The sequence below is a fragment of the Cygnus olor genome, chromosome 8 (assembly GCF_009769625.2).
Source record: "Cygnus olor isolate bCygOlo1 chromosome 8, bCygOlo1.pri.v2, whole genome shotgun sequence".
In the NCBI taxonomy this organism is placed as follows: Eukaryota; Metazoa; Chordata; class Aves; order Anseriformes; family Anatidae; genus Cygnus; species Cygnus olor.
In genome coordinates, this window is record NC_049176.1 from 10,884,990 (window position 1) to 10,901,874 (window position 16,885).

General features: G+C 55.4%; 1 protein-coding gene and 1 long non-coding RNA gene across 5 annotated transcripts; one reads left to right on the top strand and one right to left on the bottom strand.

Moving 5' to 3' along the window:
• Nucleotides 1-99: 99 nt before the first annotated feature.
• On the bottom strand, nucleotides 100-15,588 carry RGSL1 (regulator of G protein signaling like 1). 4 transcript variants are annotated; one of them, XM_040565156.1, is made up of 22 exons: nucleotides 15,339-15,588; nucleotides 15,009-15,091; nucleotides 14,684-14,758; nucleotides 14,171-14,300; nucleotides 13,330-13,434; nucleotides 12,872-13,033; nucleotides 11,754-12,697; nucleotides 11,151-11,213; nucleotides 9,378-9,606; nucleotides 9,109-9,222; nucleotides 8,602-8,710; nucleotides 7,399-7,592; nucleotides 6,831-6,948; nucleotides 6,390-6,486; nucleotides 5,849-5,978; nucleotides 4,645-4,825; nucleotides 4,076-4,214; nucleotides 3,335-3,459; nucleotides 3,050-3,162; nucleotides 1,030-1,125; nucleotides 846-907; nucleotides 100-524 (listed from the first exon to the last, which is right to left on the bottom strand). In XM_040565156.1, exons 1-22 carry the CDS (start codon nucleotides 15,376-15,378, stop codon nucleotides 450-452), a joined length of 3,384 nt encoding a protein of 1,127 aa, XP_040421090.1. In that variant the 5' UTR covers nucleotides 15,379-15,588; the 3' UTR covers nucleotides 100-449. The 4 variants fall into 4 exon arrangements, with proteins under 4 accessions (XP_040421090.1, XP_040421093.1, XP_040421091.1 ...); XM_040565159.1 differs by lacking the exon at nucleotides 15,009-15,091 and having other exon boundaries at nucleotides 14,171-14,238; XM_040565157.1 differs by lacking the exon at nucleotides 15,009-15,091.
• On the top strand, nucleotides 4,075-7,763 carry LOC121073790. Its single transcript, XR_005821936.1, has 3 exons — nucleotides 4,075-5,218; nucleotides 5,880-6,434; nucleotides 6,861-7,763. It is a non-coding gene; the product is annotated as an uncharacterized LOC121073790 (long non-coding RNA).
• Nucleotides 15,589-16,885: the final 1,297 nt, after the last annotated feature.

The window sequence follows — 16,885 nt, forward strand, 5'->3', positions numbered from 1 at the left end:
ACAGGTGCACTGGATATTGATTAAAATAATAATGAAAAAGCCAAAATCCCAAATCAGGTATGAGCTGGCTCTGGGGAGGGCAGGAAAACAGGCTCTGGCAAGACGGGCACCACCTCACCACCCTGGGGACAGCTGAGCCCCTCCAGCAAAATGTACCTCCCACATTTCTTGGGGAAGACACCAAAGTGTTGTCCTGCTGGACATCTGATGTGATTTATTTAGCTACTGGGTCTCAGCCATGGGCAACGCAGTTTTTTAAAGATAAACAAGGGGAAGGAGGCTGCTGTGTGGCATGGGTGTCTCCTCAGGTGGCAATGCGCCTTGTGGCACGTCCCTGCAAGCCACCACCGGTGTTGTGTTATCAGGCAGGCTGGAGGATGCCATCGGTTTCTTTATTTTTTTGGTCTTATTGCAGATTAAGTGCAGCCTACGTGGCGTGTCCTGGCTGCTCAGCTTCCTTGGAGCACCTCCTTGCCCTGCTCAGCGTGGACAGGGTGCTGGGGTATCTGTCCTTCCCCCTGAGCCTGTGCGGAAGGGAGAAGCTCTGCATCAGCGGCTGCTGCTGATGGATGCGTGGGTGAATGGTGTGAACGGGGCTGTGCTTAGGGCACGGGGACATTCAGCAACTGGAGACTCTGTGTGTGTGTTACTGGGAGAGATTGCAGAGAGCTGGGGCTGGAAACAGCCCATCCAGGGGCAGCAGCAGCCGCTTCGAGGTGGAGCTGCTGGCATCTGTGGCACAAGCTCGGGGAGGGCAGCGAGGGAGGGAAATGCCTCCTTGCTCTGGGACCCCATCCTTGGTGCTACTGGGGGCTGGGGGGTGGGCTGCCCCTGCAGCCAGTTACCTGCCCTGCAGGTAGCCCTACAGGCTTGCTGAGTGGGAGATGTTTCTCATGGTTCTTTGAATCTGAGAAAAGCAACAGGCACAAACTCCCCATTGTGGCTGACGTGGGGAGCCCTAAAGCTGGGCTCTCACCCCAGCAGCTGGAGCTGCTGTCGGGAGCAGGAACCCTCACGACACCAGCTCACCCCTCTGCTCCTCCAGCAGCTCCTTTTTCTTCTGGGACTGTGGCAGCAGGATGCGGATCCCTCCCAGGAGCGTGAACACGATGACAACGTGATTGCCTGGGGAGGAGGGAGAAGAGAAATGTCCCCTTGGAGTCCCACCGGGCTTGTGCAGAGCCCGAGGGCAGTGCCGCAGTGACGCCTGGCGACAGGCGGCCAGCCCAGCACCCTCTGTCTGCACAGCAAAGTAATAACCAAAATATGGCAAAAGCAAGACGTGGGCGACAGGAGGGCTCTCCTGGGGATTGCAGGTATCTTGCTTAGCAATTTTAAGGCAGCACACCCAATTCTTCCCAGCAGAAAAGCAAGCTCTGAAGGTCAGCAAAGCAAATCATTAGATAAAGTTTGTTGATGAAAGTGCGATGAGGTGCAGAAAATGTCCTGAGCAGAAGGTGGCAAAGGCATGAGCACAGTCAGAAGCAGCAGCTCTCTGGGGGTTGTGTGTCACTTTGCTTTGCTCCTCATCAGCAGCTGGAGCTGGGACAGCTTCAGCCCTGCACCGGGGTGTGCCAGTGTCCATCCCTACCCCACCGGGCTGAATGGGGGATAGGGCAGGAGAAATGACACAGAGCTGAGAAGGCACATCTCTCCCCATGGTATTCATCCCTGCAAAGAGGCAGGCACTACAGGGAGCTGTGGCTGGGGGAGAAGAGTTGCACTGAGGATGTTCCTTGTAGGGTCAATGTCAGTGTGTCCCCTTCGCTTTCATGGAGACCTTGGCAAACACTTGCTTTTGCCCCAGCTGACACAGCAGGCAGCTCCTGTGCAACATGCTGCTTCTGGCTTGCTGCTAGCAGAGAACGTGCCTGTGGTGGGTTAGGTTTGGTCCCTGTCTTTGGGAGGTCAGCAGCAACAAGGTTTTGCAGCTCTGTTTGAGAAGGCCCTGGGAGCACAGTGGGGAAGGCAGGGGTAACTCTGTTCACTAGCCTGGATGGTAAGTGGGGAAGTTGTCTCAGGAATAATATGATTTCTGGCTTGCCTTAGCCTCCCTCCTGGGTCAACAGCTGGCTGTGCACCTCAGCAGGGAGACCACAGCAAGGGTCTGCAGCGAGGTACAAAACCCCGAGGTCTGAGCTAGCAGACATGGCTGGGAAGGTGCAGCGAGGGAGGAAGGCAGCAGCACAGGGTCTGCAACCCCGGCTCGGCTGCTGAGCTGTAGCTCAAGCACCTGCCTGTTCGCATCAAAAACCCTCCAGCCGTGCTGATTTTAACCAGAACTTGACAGTGATAAATTACCGGGAGCAGAACGCTGCGTTGCTGACACCCACTCGGCCGTCAAAGCAAGATTAGTACGTGCCTATTTTGGTTTCCCCTCTAATCAAAAATCAATTAGACAATTTCCAAATGAATATTCAGTCAAGGAGCCAGGCTGTCAGGCAGAGTGACAGCACTTAACAGCGCTTTCTTTGTGTTTTTCACAGTTTAGTGTTTAGTATATTGAAACTAAATAAGTCGATGAGGGGAAAAGAATTTTTTTCCCTAGAGATATCCTAGTGAGTGTCACCTCGCATCCTCATGAAACCTTTTCTCCATTCCCGATGTTCAAAGCATCCTCCTTGTTATGCCACTAAGCCTGGTGCTTGCCTGCACAGTTCTGGCCAGTCTCTTTTCTTTTTCCTGCTCACATCTGACTTGTAACCCAAGGATTAGTTGCTTTAATTTCTGTTTTAGCATGTATATGGGGTATTTTTAACTTATTTCCTTCAAAACCCAAGACTTATGCAACAGCTCTTTGCTTATGAACTCTCTGCCCCCACTTCTCTAATCCCCAAAGAAATTTCTAAAAAAATCCACTGGGTGATTTTGACTGGATTTGAGTGGAAGGAATGGTTTTAACAAGGTTTGCTCCATGTAGTCCCTGAAGCTGGATGAAGCAGCAGAGCACACCACAGGGTGCTGGTGTAGCCCCAGCCTTGGTCAGCTGGCTGTGTTGGGACAGTGAGACAGGGCAAACGTGGAGCAGGGGGACAGGCACTCATCTTACTTGGATTGTAGATGTCAGATACTTCGGAACAGGCTTTTATACTGCGCAATGAGGCTGGCTCCCTCTCCACTGTGGAGACCCGAAAGCTCTTCATCACCTTCCAGTTGCAGAACCTGTGTGAGAATCTCTCGAGTCAGGGACATCAAACCCCCAAGTAGATGTCTACAGCTGAGCTCCTGTGGAGGGTCTCATCTGTGTTTTCTTTGTGCCAGAGGAGCCAGGTGGCTGGAGAAAGAGGCTGGCACCTGTACAGCCTCTGCCGCCTCGGAGGGAGGGGACAGGTACCTTTTCCAGAAGTGTATCAGGATGGGGAGGAGGGTGACCTTGGCCCTGTGGTAGAGGAGGCGGTTCAGCAACCCCTTGGAAGACAGGCTCCAGATTAGGTCTCTGTCATCTTCAGAGATGTTCACCTGGCCATGGAAGAGACCGTGCTTAGCCAGAGCAGTTTGTAGGTTTGTAGCACTCCTGGTGGCACATCCCTCTCCCTAACCCCCCTGGCATTTCAAACGTCTCTAAGAAGAGATGCTACTGAAGTCCTGGCTGACTGTCCTGAATACAGGGGCTGGATCCCCCCTGGATTTTTTTGAAAAACACTGTGCTTTCCAAAGGGAAGATGGGCAGAGCCACAGCTACTCTAGGGGAAGAGGTGGGTGCGTTGTGGAGGGATAGTGGTGACTTTGACCTGTGGAGACTGAAAGGACTGATTTGGACTGTAGCACCCATCCTGGTGCTTCAGTCCCATTGTCTCTCCAGCAGGAAGGGGATTTCACCATCTCCATACCCTTATGCTTGTTCTTAACAGGTATGGGTCAAGTGCTAGCGTGGGTCTGGTGACAGATCAGCTCCCATGGAGCCCATGCGGAGCTCCCCAAGCTCCAGAGCATGTCCTGAAGGTTCAGAGCATGCTTGGCTGGAGCAGACCCAACCCCTGTCTGGTTTCTTTCCTCACGGCTGCAATGTGATGGTCTTGAGCAATGATCAGCCAGCAGCCTCTCCAGGTTTCCCGGGTGGGTGCCAGCACCTTACCCGCAGTTTAGGGGGGATGTCGGAGTTCAGGAAGAGCTTGCTGATAATGGCAGCTTTCCTTTTGAGAAAGGCGACTTCCTTTTCTGAGCGCATGTCACGGGCTGCCAAAGCTTCGGCCGAATCAGCCAGCCTGGAAAACCTGCAAAAGCACACCTGCAGGTCTTGCTCTGAGACAAGTGCCTTGATACTAGGCAGGCTTGTTCCTGCTTGGCTACGTATTTACTGGGCCACAAAAAAAAAAAAAAAAAAAAAAAAAATCTAAGTGGTGTGGGACAGTTAAACAGGGTGGGTAACCACCAGCAGGCTCACTGTAGGCAGTGAACAGGCTTTGGTCATCTCATGCTGCAGTGTGGTGTCCAGATCCCAGCCTGGCACAGAGGTGCTGAGGGGGTTTTGGGGTGGCAGAAGAGCCACCGGTGTGTGAAGAAGCTGTGGGTGGCTTTGTCCCTTACTGAGGGAAGGCTTTGTCCCTTACCGAGGGATGGGCACCACCCTCAGGGAGGGCCTGGGCCTGGGCCTGAGCCAAGGCAGACTGCTGGCACCTGAGTGCCCGAGGAAAGGCCACTTACTTGTCGATCTCCAGATAAAAGCGGAGGTCATCGACGAGGAAGTTGACGGTAATGAGCTGGTTGTTAAAGAGCTGGCGTTTCACCAGAGCCACGTCCTTGTCCTGCAGGGAGCTGCTGGAGACGGCATGGGAGCGTAACATGCTCACGGTGCTGCTGCTGTGCACCGAGGTGGCGGGCAGGTCTGGGAGAGGGGATGAGATGTTTGGGTCCTGCTTCTCCCAGCGCTGGTTTTGAGGCCGGCTGGGCATCTGATGCTGAACTATACCTGGTTCCCTCCCCTAACCTTTGCTTGCTTTTCTTGCGTGAGAGGAATTTGCTTGAGGGCCTTTCAACCTATGTGGACTACAGCCTTCCTGCAGCCTGTAGGGCTCCCCAGGGAATTCAGATCCACCCAGTGTGCTTTTCCCTTAGGTCACTGACCTCCTCCACCCATCTATCCTCCTCCTTGCAGTCACGGAGTGCTTTTGTTCATTGTTTTCATAGGGGATGGCCACAGTAGGTTAGGTCAAAGTCTGCCTAGCTGTTATCCTGTCTCCGACAGAGGCCAGAAGTGGATTACAAGGGAGAAAGAAAGGTAAAATAACAGGTATTTCCCCAATGTACAATATTCCCCAACTTCCAGATGCTTTTGTTTCTAGGGATTTCCTGATCTAGGTGGGCTTCCTGTATATCCAGCAATTTCAATGATTGCTACCGGCTTTTCCAGTCTCCTCCTGAAGCTGAACCGGCTCTGTCCTTTGTAGGTCAGCTCCCTGATGCATGGAAAATCACTTCCTTTTGTGTATTTTTGGCCTATCTCACCTTAGCTTCTTTTAGTGCCTCCTGCTTTTGTGGAAGGCCTGCAAACTGTTGCCTTTACATTGCTGCTTTGAGAGTGATTCACCATAATTATTGCACGGGCTTAGCAGAGAACCAAGGGGCAGCAGGTGGAGACTAGGCACCAGAAAACCAGCCATGGCATGAGTATGTATATGTCTGTGTTGCTTGTGCAGAGTTCTGTGCCTCATCACCCAAGATTTCTGCACACGCTATTTGGCATCCTGAAACACCTGCATCACCAGCTCTCTAAATACCTCCAGCAGAGACCACCTGGTGTTCAGCACATGGGGTTGGTTGAGGAGCCACAGGCTTCCTCCATTTACCTCCCCTAAAGCTGGGACTGTCCTGGGGAGAGAAGAGCGGGGTGGCAGGACTCCAGCCTTACTTTCCTCCTCATTTTCTCTTTCCTTCCGCAGAAAGCTCTCGAACTCCATGCGGCACTTGTCATTGTTCATCTCCCGATGGAACTTGCAGATGCTCTTGACGATGTCGTGGACGGCAAACCAGGCCCACCTCTGCAGAGATGCAGCACAGCCTGGCTCAGCTGGTGGCACAGTCCTGGGCAGCCAGCCCCTGGCTGTGGGCTTTGCTCCCAGACAGAGACCTGCTGGAGCACCAGAGCCCAGGCTTGGCCGTGGGATTCATCATCTTTGCTTTTTATTTTTTGGCATTTCTGTGTTTTCCTGGGGTGGTAGTGTGAATTGCTTAGTCACTCCTGACTAAATCTGGTGAATTCTGCATGGAGCAGGACTCCAGACCTTGTAAGAACAAGGCTTTATCTTGTTTGCTTTTTGCAATCCTCCAGGAGTGCCCCAATTCTGACCCCCTTCGCCCCATTTATTTAAGCACCTCTTGACCCACAGTATCTCCCCTCTTTCTTTCCTAGACAACACCCCAGCCTGCCAGCAGGGAGGCTCTTTCCTTACCAGGCTGTCTGTCGTGAAGTTCCCCATCCCATGCCGCAAACGAAGGTTAGACTTGGGTGTGTCACTCAGGGGAAACAGATCCTGGTACTCCTTAAACCTGCCAGATGGGAGATCAGAGAGCATCAGAGGTGGCCAGATGCACGAGCAGGGCAGTGGTTTGGTGGATGGGATGGGGAGCAGCTGAGAGGGGATGGCCCCGTGGTTAGGGTCCCGCAGGAATCCTGGTCCTGGAGGAGGATGGAGAAAGGGATGGGGGGCTGGAAGCGCCTCGGCAGCTGCAATGGCAGTTTTGCTGGGGTGAGGGTCTGGCTGGGATTTGGATGCACGCGTTGTCAGCCCACAGCGCAGTAGGTTTGTAGCAGTTGCTGTCTGTCACCTGGTGTTCCCAGGGATGGCTGTGTAACTACTGGAGCTAGGAGTCAGCCTGAGCCCGGTTCTTACCATCGTTTTTCCATTGCTTTCTGGACAAAGACCTGGGCTGTCATCAACATGAAGGGTGTGACTACTTCAGCATCCCTGATTTCTTTGATGATAGAAGAGTGGCAGTCCAGCTGTTCCTCTGGAAGAGACACATGGTCATTACCTGCTGCTAGCAGCCATCCCTGAGCCACCATGACAGCTCTTCCTACACTCGCATCTGCAAGTGGCACCCTGTCCCGTCTCTGCCTGCCCCAGAATCTGGTACTCATCTCTTTTCCTTTCTATGCTGTGCTAATTGCATATTTTGGGAGTGAAACTGGTACTCCAAGAGCATTTGAAGGAGATGAGGTAGGGAAGGGCTATTTCTGCCACCGCAGGAACTGCAGGTTGCAGGTCTTGGCCAGGAGATCCTGCCACAGAAGTAGAGCACCTTCCTAGAAATACGTGGCGGTGGAAGACCTCAGCAAACACTGGGCAGGGAAAGGAGGATTGGCAAGTCCCTGCAAGAGGATCTAAAATCTGCAACCAGGTCAGGGAAAAGAAGCCTTCATCATGGCCGGAGTAAAGTGCAGGGTGGGAGGGTGCCTACCAGCTGGGATGTCACCGTGGAAATAATTTCTGACGATGCTGCTAATGAGGGCGCTCTTCATCTTGGCATTGGGCTCTGCGACTAGCTTCTCCATGGCCATCCAGAAACGCAGAGGTTCATCTGCGTTGCGCTCCTCGAGGAACTGCCTGAAGTAGTGCAGGTGGGCAGGGTTGTGCAGCACCTTCACAAAGTGCCTGCAGCGGAGGAGACACCAGGAGATGTGACCTCTGTGCTGCCTCCCACCTGGAAAATAGCCTGCTTCTCCAACCAGAGGCACCTAAAGAGCTGGAAACACACGGGTCAGTGGTGCCGGGGGGGCTGTGAAGCAGATGGGCCAGGAAAGAACTTGGTCTCAGCCTGAAGAGGAGGCTTTTTCTAAGGAGATAAGAAGGAGGCAGGACTTAAGGTCTCTGCTGGAGACCTCAGAACCTGCAAATGGAGCAGGACAGCTCTGCAGACACCAGGGGAGGGAGGCAGGTAAGGATGGGACACCTGGAAGGACTGGTGGGAGGAGGAGGAGGTTGTGCTCCCCTACGTATCATTGAAGAGATTGAGCAGAACTTTGGAAAAACCACAGCTGGGAGCAGACTGGGATTTGGGTCCTTTACAAGGTTAGCAAGCCCTTATTTGAAGGTTGTTGGACTGGGTCAAATATGTTTGTTGTCTAAATGTGGCTCCTGAGACTGACTTTCAAAATAAATAATAAGAGCTGCTCCCAGTCATGTCCTGGTTAACATTTATATCCTGATGTGGAGCTGTCAGGGCTGTTGTCTGGAGAACTCCCAGGAGGGTCGGACTCCACATGGACATCCTCATGGTCAGTGAGGACAGATTTAAGCATGGTCACGGTGATTTTAAGCACTGGTTTGGGGTCTGAGGGCTGCCTAGCTGTAGTGCAGGTGATGTGCCAGGGAGCAACTGAGGTCAAAGTGCACAAGACGTGAGGAATAAATTCAGATTATGGGGTTGGGAGAAAAAAAAATATTTCTTTCCCTCTGTCTAGGTCACTCTACACTTCAGACCCAAGGGCCACCCATGTTTATATCTGAGTGAGCCCAATGACAAATCCAGGAGATTACTGGGACACTACGGAGACACTACGGGAAAGCAGTGGGAAAAGCCCTGTTTCCTTAAAGACTGTAAATAGCAAAAAAAAAAAAAAAAAAAAAAAAAAAGCAAAGCCTTGTGCTGCGAAGTGCCAACCTGGGTCTTTTAGTTGGCTTCTCCACCATGACAGAGGTGACCTTTGTGGCACTCGATTTGGTTTTTCTCCCAGGAGCAGTCCTCTTCTTTTTGTTCTCGAGGTCAGCGGCTGTGGGAACAGAACAGTGTTGGCTCCATCCTTGGGTGACCGCTAGAGCCTGCTCACAGCCGTCCTTAGGGAAGGGGACCCCGGAGAAGCCCAGGCTGCCTCCAGATCCACCCTGATGATAGCTGCGTGGTGAGCCCAGCCTGGGGACACTGCATGCTGTAGGAGCCCTTTGCCCTCACATGGTTTGATCACCTCAGCATCTGCTTCAGAGAAGTGCTCCCAGCCTGGATTAACACCCCCAAAGGCATGCCTTTCATGGGGGTGACACCTCTCTCTCCTTCTGGAGATGTTTTCCTGATACTGGGATGCAAACAGGGAAGGTCCCTGCTCCTCCGGTACCCTAAAGGAGCACTGACTGGGAGCTTGCCCTGCTTCTAGTCTGCACGGACTGGACTCACCAAGCGGTGGGCTTTTGGGAGACAAAATCTCGTTATCCTTGCTTGGGCTATCCACAGCCAGCTGGGCTTTCTGAGCGGCTGGCTCATTTGATGTCATCTTCTGGGAGTCTGCATCTGCCAGAGAAGAGGGGACAGATCCGGGGTTCGTTCCTGCAGGCTGTGTCAGCCCCTCAGCACGTACCAAGTGCTGTGTTGTGACCGCTCCTTGCCTTGCCTTTCCCCTTCTCTGTCCTGTTCCCATGCTCTCCCTGGAATGCTGCATTTCTTACCGGCCGTGCTCACCAGATCCGTCTCTGCCTGGATGGAGCCCCCTTGCTGGAGGTGCTGAGTGGCCAAGGCTCGCCAGTGCTCGGAGGAGAGGCCTTCCAAGTTGCTCGTGCCATGCAAGGCCTGGCTCAGCTTCAAGGATTCGTTTATCCGCTCAGACAGGAGGAAACACTGCTCTTTCCTGACAGCATGTCCTTGCACCTTGGGTGCTGGGACATCGCTCTGCGGAGACTGCAGCAAGAAGAGCACAGAGCATTCCTTACACCCCGTCGGAGGAGCTGCACCCAGCAGGCCAGCTGCACATTTCTGGGGGTACAAACCTATCCAAGTTAGATCTCGGGAAGAAATCTATGCGAGCACAAAGCTCAGCATCAGCTTGGGACCTGTCCATCCTGTTCCTAAAGCTGGCTCTGCGGCCAGAGCTGGGACAGTGCAGCAGGTCCCTCAGCTCACCCTGGCAATGGCTTGGCAGCCAAAGGCAGCAGCTTTCCTAAAGGGGTCAACATCCAGCCAGGAGGGCCGAAAACAGCTCCGAAGGTGTCATGGGCAGACAGGTTAAGCTCATGTGTCTTTTCTGCTGGCTGCTGTCCTGGGACTGGCTCTGGCCGGTGTCCCAGGAGTGCCTCCCGCTATCCCGCTGAGACCCTCCTGCAGGTTTTGGCTTCCCACCAGCCTGCACGACTGGCTGAGCAGCAGGGCCAGACAGGCTGTCTGCTGACCGAGTTGCACGCTGCTGAGAGCAAGCACCAAAAATAACCCCGCCAAGCTCCCGAGCAGCTCCTCTGACATCAGTGCCGTGAGGGTCGGGATGAGTTTGGCTAAGGGGATGGTGCCTGTGGAGAGCAAGGCCTCGGAACCTGCTGAAGTGCTAATTGCACTCCCGAGCCAGGCGTGTGCTCTGAGAGGTAATTTCCCTGACAAGGGATGCTTAGAAACCTGGGCAGCTAATTAAGTTACAACCAAGAGCATTTAACGAGCAGGGTCAGGAGCTGACAGCTGCCAACCTACTGTTCCATAAGAGCTCGGCTCTTGCTGACTGCGGTGCTGACATCTCTGTGAGCCAGGTCTTTGGGGCACTGCCCCTGGCAGCCTGTCCTAATCATTTCTGGGACCAGTTGATGAATTTACATTGCAATCTGGGGAAAATCCTAGTGGTCAGACTGAAGACATTAGTTGTGGTAAGCAAAATCGCCTGTGTGGGTTGTGCAAGGGACCCAAACAGGCAGGATGCTCTGAAGTTTCTCTCTGCAAGGCTTCCTGGTGGAAGGCATTGAGAAACATGGGATTTCTGCTGCTGGGAATATGAGTGCTCGTGTGACTCTGCGGTCTTAAAGCACGGCTTTACACAGTGGAAAGAAACATGTGGAAAACTTGAGTGCGGTTGAATCAGAGGCCAAAAGGCTGCACGCCCTCTTCCCCAGCATGCTGGCCAGGCACCGCTTGTGCTGGAACAGGGACGTACACATTTGTGGCTGCCCATGAGTCAGATTAATAGCAGTATTTGTTGTGAACCAGGAAAAAAGGGGGAGAATTAATTCCCAGAAGTGTTTTGCACAACTTGCTGCTGGCTTCACCCATGCCTGCCCTGGACGATCGCTTTTAAATCTCTCCCTGCTTCTGGGCTGGGTCGTGGCTCAAAGGCTGACCTGTGGGCTGCTGCTGGACGACTGCAGCTAACACTGGGCTTCTCTCCTCCCTCTCACCACCTTTTTCCATCCCAACCGGTGCTTGCACACCCCTTGAGGATGCACATGGCCCCCGTGCATCCCCCTTACCATAAACTGGAGGAAGGTCTTGTCATCATCAGCCAGAAATTTCTCATAGAAGATGCAGAGGACCTGGGGAGGAGCAGAGGTGGCTGCCTCAGCTGGTGCTCATGTTTCCCACCAGAAACTGGCACCCCCATGGGCAGGTTACGCCCCACCGAGATGCCCAGGACAGCTTTGCTGGGGGCTGCACGCAGGGGCTGGCCCCTTGGGCTGCTCAGAGATTGCCCAGAAGTGCTTGGGTTGTAAACGTGCTTTAAAAATGTGCTTTAATCCTGTTGTGCTGGAAGCAGTGACTCAGATGCAAAGGGCCAGCCACTGTCCCGTGATCCCTGTGGCACGTGCATCTAGCCGAGGTCACCAGCTGCTAAATGCTTGCCTCTGCTCCTCGGCACGACAAACCCATGGGAATGCTCCTCTCCACTGGCCTGACATGTCTCGGTCACTGCTTCCAGTACAAGCCGACTTGTGACCATAAGTTCTGTCCTCCCTGGTCTCTCTTCATCCTCATTTTCCAAATACCTCTCTTTCTAAACATGCCCGCAGTCCTCGCACCAGCCCAGGCTGTGAAGGCCGGCGGCACCTCCCCACCCGACCACTGCTGCCCTGTACCTTGCAAATCTCTTTCTGGGCTCTGAATATCCAGGGGGTGAACTCCCCAGAAGCCAGGTGGTCCCGCAGGCCCTGCAGAGTCCTCGCCGCCAGGGGAAGCTGCTGGACGGCGCTCTCCTCCAGGTAGGTCTTGCATATCCTGTCCGCGATCAAATGGCGCAGGAAGAAACTGTTTTCTCTGCTGGGGTCCAGCACCACAGGCAGAAATTCCTCCAGGTCGTGCCACAGGTCCAGGAGACGAGTCTCCGTGGTCTGTCCCTGGCACTTCAAGAAGTCCCTGAAGGGCCGTCCTGCACAGCTGTCCGCGCTGAGGGCCCAGGGGAGGAAGCGCAGGGTCTTGGCTGGCCTTTTTGGGGTTGGCAGCTTGGCGAGAGGTGCAGAGGAACGCAGGCTAGAGAGGACTTTCTCTTCACAGAGGTCCTCCAGATAGAAGGCCAGCTCTGCCTTGGGTCTAGGTCTTTTGGGAGAGGTTGCTCCCCCTTTGCCCCCAAAGGCAGCGTTTGCAGGACCCAGTCCCAAAGCCTCCTTACCCAGCTGCGATCCCTTCACGCTCCCAGCTGGCCCTGGCTGCCTCTCTGGTTGTGTCTGAAAGCTTGTCTTCGCTTCTCGGGTGTCTCTTCCCTCCTTGACAAGAGCCCAGATCTCCTCTTTGGCCTTCTTGCTGCAGTAGGGCCTTGACGAGTCCTGGCTCTTTGTAACGTGCATTGTGAAGAGATCGTCCGAAACGCCCAGGGGCTCCTGCATGGTGCCCTGCGCCAACCGCTCCCGGTATTCCTGCAGCAGAGGCCAACACGACTTCTCTTCTTCCATGCCCATCTTGCACTGGATGAAGAATTTAGGGAGCCAGTAACTCTGAATTATAAACAGGGCCCGTTGCTGCATCTTGACTAGCATCTCCCTCCGGGTGCCGATGGACCCGACGTGCCTGACTTTGCGTGATGACCCTGAAATGATGAAGGGGATGACGATGAAGGGGCAGCTCCATCCAGACCTGGTGGTGCCAGGGGAGATGCCCAGTCAAGCACAGCTGCTCTTGGCATCCCATCTCCACCTGGGAGCAGCCAAGAACAGGCCACCCCCCTGGAAGGTCACCAGTTGTCACCAGCTCCTGTCCTTACCAGTGAGGGTGCTGCAGAGGGTGAGGACGCTGGAGCCTTCGCGCAGGTGGGTGGCTTTCAGCCTGTGGAGAAGGGACAGGTAGAGGTCCTGCTGTGCTGCGTCCGACTCGTCGAGCCCCAGTAGCCTTTCGGTGCTGAGCCAGAAGTTGGTCAATTCCTCCCCTATGGATCAGACAAGAGACTGACGTGAAGGGCTTGGTATTACCCTGAGAGCCTGCTGGCGAGCTGCTTTGCCCATGACTTAAGAGAAAGCTGGGAAGATGCCCTGGATAAAGTGAGACGAAATCGTGGAGAAGATCCAGGGCTGTGCAAGCTGGGCTCTGCTGCTGTCTCATCTCCCAGAGCAGGATCTCGCGTCCCACTGGTGCTCACCCACGCCCCGGGCTCTGTGCCGGTGCCCTGCAGGACAGCACGCCCGTGGTGGGCTGCGGAGGGGCCGGGCAGCACCCCGTGCCCACCTGCCGTTCCCTGCGTGGAGGCTCGGAAGCGCCACATGCCCTGGCTGCCGCTGATGCACTTCTCCAGCAGCCACCGGTCCGCGCTCCGCCAGTTCAGCAGTTTCTCTGTCGGAGAGAGAGAGAGCAGAGCACAGGAGCCTTGATAAATCGCTTATTTTTTCTGAAATGAAAGCCTGCATTCCAGCTGCCATAGCGTTCTTCCCAGTGGCCGTGCCTCACGATGTTGCTGGTCTGGGGGGCTCATATGGGGGCAAACCGAGCACAGTTCACTCTTGGTGCTGTCGGGACAGACCAGGGCATAAGCTAGCAGGTTATTTTGTAGGTTTGCGGGGTATTTTGTGGTACTAAGGGATGTGGGTTAGTGGTGGAACTTGGTAGGCCAGGCTGATGGTTGCGTTTGATCTTTAGTGTCTTTTCCAACCTGCACGATTCTATGATTTTATGATTTTCCCAGTGTAGGATGCCCTGAATGAGGTGCATAACCCAAAATGGTGCGAGAACTCTGTGCATCCTGCACAGCAGCAAACCCAAAACGCCAGGACCCCTTTCCTGGATCTAAAGCTGCTCTCCAGCCTGGCTTCACCCACGCACTGCTTTTACAAACCCTGCAGCTGCTGCTAAGCAGCTATTCCAGCTCAACCCCACGGAGGCAGCGAGCCTGTACAAACAGGAGCACGGCTGGAGGGTGAAACCTCATTTGTTTTATGGAAATCCTGCCTGGGATTTGCTGTGACCCCAAAAACGGGGCGTGCATTGCCTTTCCAACCCAGTGCTGTGCTCAGCAGGCACCGGGCGAGAGGAAGCCCCGCTCCCTTTCCCCGTGCCTGCCACAATGACTCACCTGCTTCCTCCGACCGCACGAAACCCAGGAGCTTCTGGCAGAGGACGAGGTGGAGGCAGAGGCTGGATCTGCAGAAGTGAGGCAGGCGGTGCTTCGCCAGCCAGGCCAGCAAAGCCGGGGGGCTGGCATCCTGCAGCGCAACCCCCAGGAGAGGATCAGGCTGGGAGCGAGGAGCCGGCTCGTGCGGGGGAATTGGGGTGAGTAAGGGGCCCGTGCTATGGGGTTTGCCAGAGAGCAGTGCGAGCCATCCCCGTGCCATCCCTGCTGCCTGTGCCACCCCCGTGCCATCCCTGCTGCCTCACCTCCTTTCCCCCTGCCTGCTTTCCCAGAGCCCTGACTTTCCATGGCTTATGCTCCCCCCGGGGCTCAAAAGCCAAGTGAAGCCTGGTTTGAAATCACCCCCCTGGCTGCATGAACAACAGCCTCGGCAATGAGGAACCATCTCCTTCCCCGCCCGGCGCCCTTCCTCCCTCCTCCTCACCCTCCTCTCTCCTCACAGGGATGTTTTCTCACCAGGTGGCTGGGCAGCTCTGGCCAGAGATCCCACTGCCCCGTGCTGCTGGTGTAAAGGGGCGTCTGGCCAAACACCTGCATGGAAAGGAAGGGGAGAGCTGGAAGGGATGCAGGGTGGTGGGGGAGCCCAGAGCCCGTCCCCACTGCAGAGAAGGCACCATCTTCCTCTTCATCCCTCTGTCTCCATCTCCTCTGAGCTGAAGTCCTCAGCTTTCCCTGGCTTGACAACCGAAGTATGGTGTCGTCCCAATTTTTCTAACACAGAACCCAAAAGTTCACCTGAGAAAAGCTCAGAAAGGCCCCGGCCTCTAGGGAGCAGACTTACAGGAAGATTCAGAAACGTGTTGAAAAAGTCGACAAAAACTTCATCTCTCAGCAGCAGCCCCATGTCCGTAGAGGCTATGGTTGCTGCAGGGGGGAGAAGAGAAAGTTGTGTGGGCTTTGTGCTGCCGAAAGATGGATGGGAACCAAAAGATGAGAAGAGGGAAGAGCTGGGCCAGAACAGCTCTCAGAAAAATGTGATATTGGGTGGGACTTGTGCACTGGGGTCCCCCTGTGCCCTTGTGCTGTGGGCTGTCGACACAGGGCAGTCGGAAAGCACTCAGTCCAGCTGCACAGGGGGCCTGGAAAACTTGAGTGGCCTCTTCCTACATACCAAGGGTTTGTGGTTTGGGGAGGCTGGGCATGAATGCCATGGCATTTCCTCCAAACTAGCAGGCAGCATCAGCAGTCCCCTGTCCTGAGAGGTTTTGCTTCTTTCTGAAAGATCTGGGTGTGAGGGGAGGACAGGCACCACCTGCGTGAGGGCACAGCTGTGTCCCAGGGAGGACCCAGGCTAAGGGATGCTGCTTTTCCCTCCTGTGTTGTCCCCTTCAGGGTGTGCTTGGAGGGCCTCCAGCCAAGGTCACTCACCGGTGGCCGTCATGTTGCTGTATCCCGGGGACGCGTTCCAGAGCGCCACGCTGCCTGTGACACACTCGTCCAAGCGCTGACCCTCGGGGACACGCAGTGCTCCTGGGGACCACAAGGCCCTTGGCACAGCCCCACAGCTCAGGCTTTGCTGTCCCCTAGAGACACGTGGCGTTTCTGGGTGCCAGCCCTGCCAATGCACTGGGGCAATCCCAAAATGATGTCCTTCCCCTCTCCCCGCTCGGGTACCTGTTCCCGTGCCCGGGCGGCGCCTGACACTTCGTAGGAGACCCCGCTATGGTCGTGTTGGACGGAGCAACCCCGGGTTCCTCGTCAGCCGTCTGGCGTCGGTGGGCTTGGGCCTCAGATCCCCAATTTTGGAGCCCCTCCAAGGACGAGGAAAACGAAAAAAGCACTGAGGTGGCACTCTGGAAGACCACCTGGTCCCGGCAGGTCAGCAGGAGGAGGTGGCGGTGGACAAACCCCCCCGGAGGGAGCGGGGGGACTTTGGTGGCCCCCCGGCCACCTCCCCTTGCTGTCCCCCAGGCTGAGCGCAGCCCCCGGGGGGCAGCTCCCCGGCGGCGGGGCCACCTCACCAGGTGGCGCTGCCACACCAGGAATGCGACACTGTCCCCAGTGGGGACACGGCTCCGCGGCCACGAGGAGGGCAGGGGGCTTGCAATGTCCCACCGCCCTCAGCCCGGGGCAGGGGGCACCGCTGGTTACTTGTGGGGCTGGATACTTGTGGGGCTGGCGCTTGGGGACCCTGGGGACACCGCCATCCTGAGCGAGTGAGCTCGCCTCTTTGTGCATCGCTCCACAACCCTGCGCAGGCAGGATAAGGGGGGCCATACCAAGCCAGGAGGGACGCGATGGAGAATGGGGAAAACATGTTAGAGATTGCACCCAGACCGTCCCCGCATGCTTGTCCCCTGGGGAGGTGACAGCTCTGAGCACAGCCCCCTGGGGAGGCACCATCCCCTTCCTTCGGTCAGGGCTGGGGGGCCACAGGGGCACGTCAGCCAAGTGTTATGGTGAAACCCAGCCCTCCCCAAAATGATGTGGGGAAGGGTGAGCTGTGAGCAGTGTCTGTTTGTTCCGGCAGGTGAGCACAGGAGACAGCGGTGCTGGGAAAAGCTGCGTGAAGGAGTTTCAGGAGACCCTGGAGAGGAGCAGCATCCATCACAAATTCGTAAGCGTCGGTGCTGCTAAGCCCGAGAGACAAGGAGGGGTTAAGGATGAGCTGGCACGGCTGTCACACATGACAGGCTCAAAAGTCCTTGGGAAAAGGTT

Excerpts from the sequence above, each read along its gene's own strand:
- RGSL1 (XM_040565156.1), bottom strand. The coding sequence starts at position 15,378 with ATGGCATTCATGCCCAGCCTCCCCAAACCACAAACCCTTG. Across the intron at positions 4,826-5,848 it reads AAGAGAAAATGAGGAGGAAA|ACCTGCCCGCCACCTCGGTG; the intron begins GTAAGGCTGGAG and ends CCCCTCTCCCAG. Across the intron at positions 3,163-3,334 it reads CTGATACACTTCTGGAAAAG|GTTCTGCAACTGGAAGGTGA; the intron begins GTACCTGTCCCC and ends ATTCTCACACAG.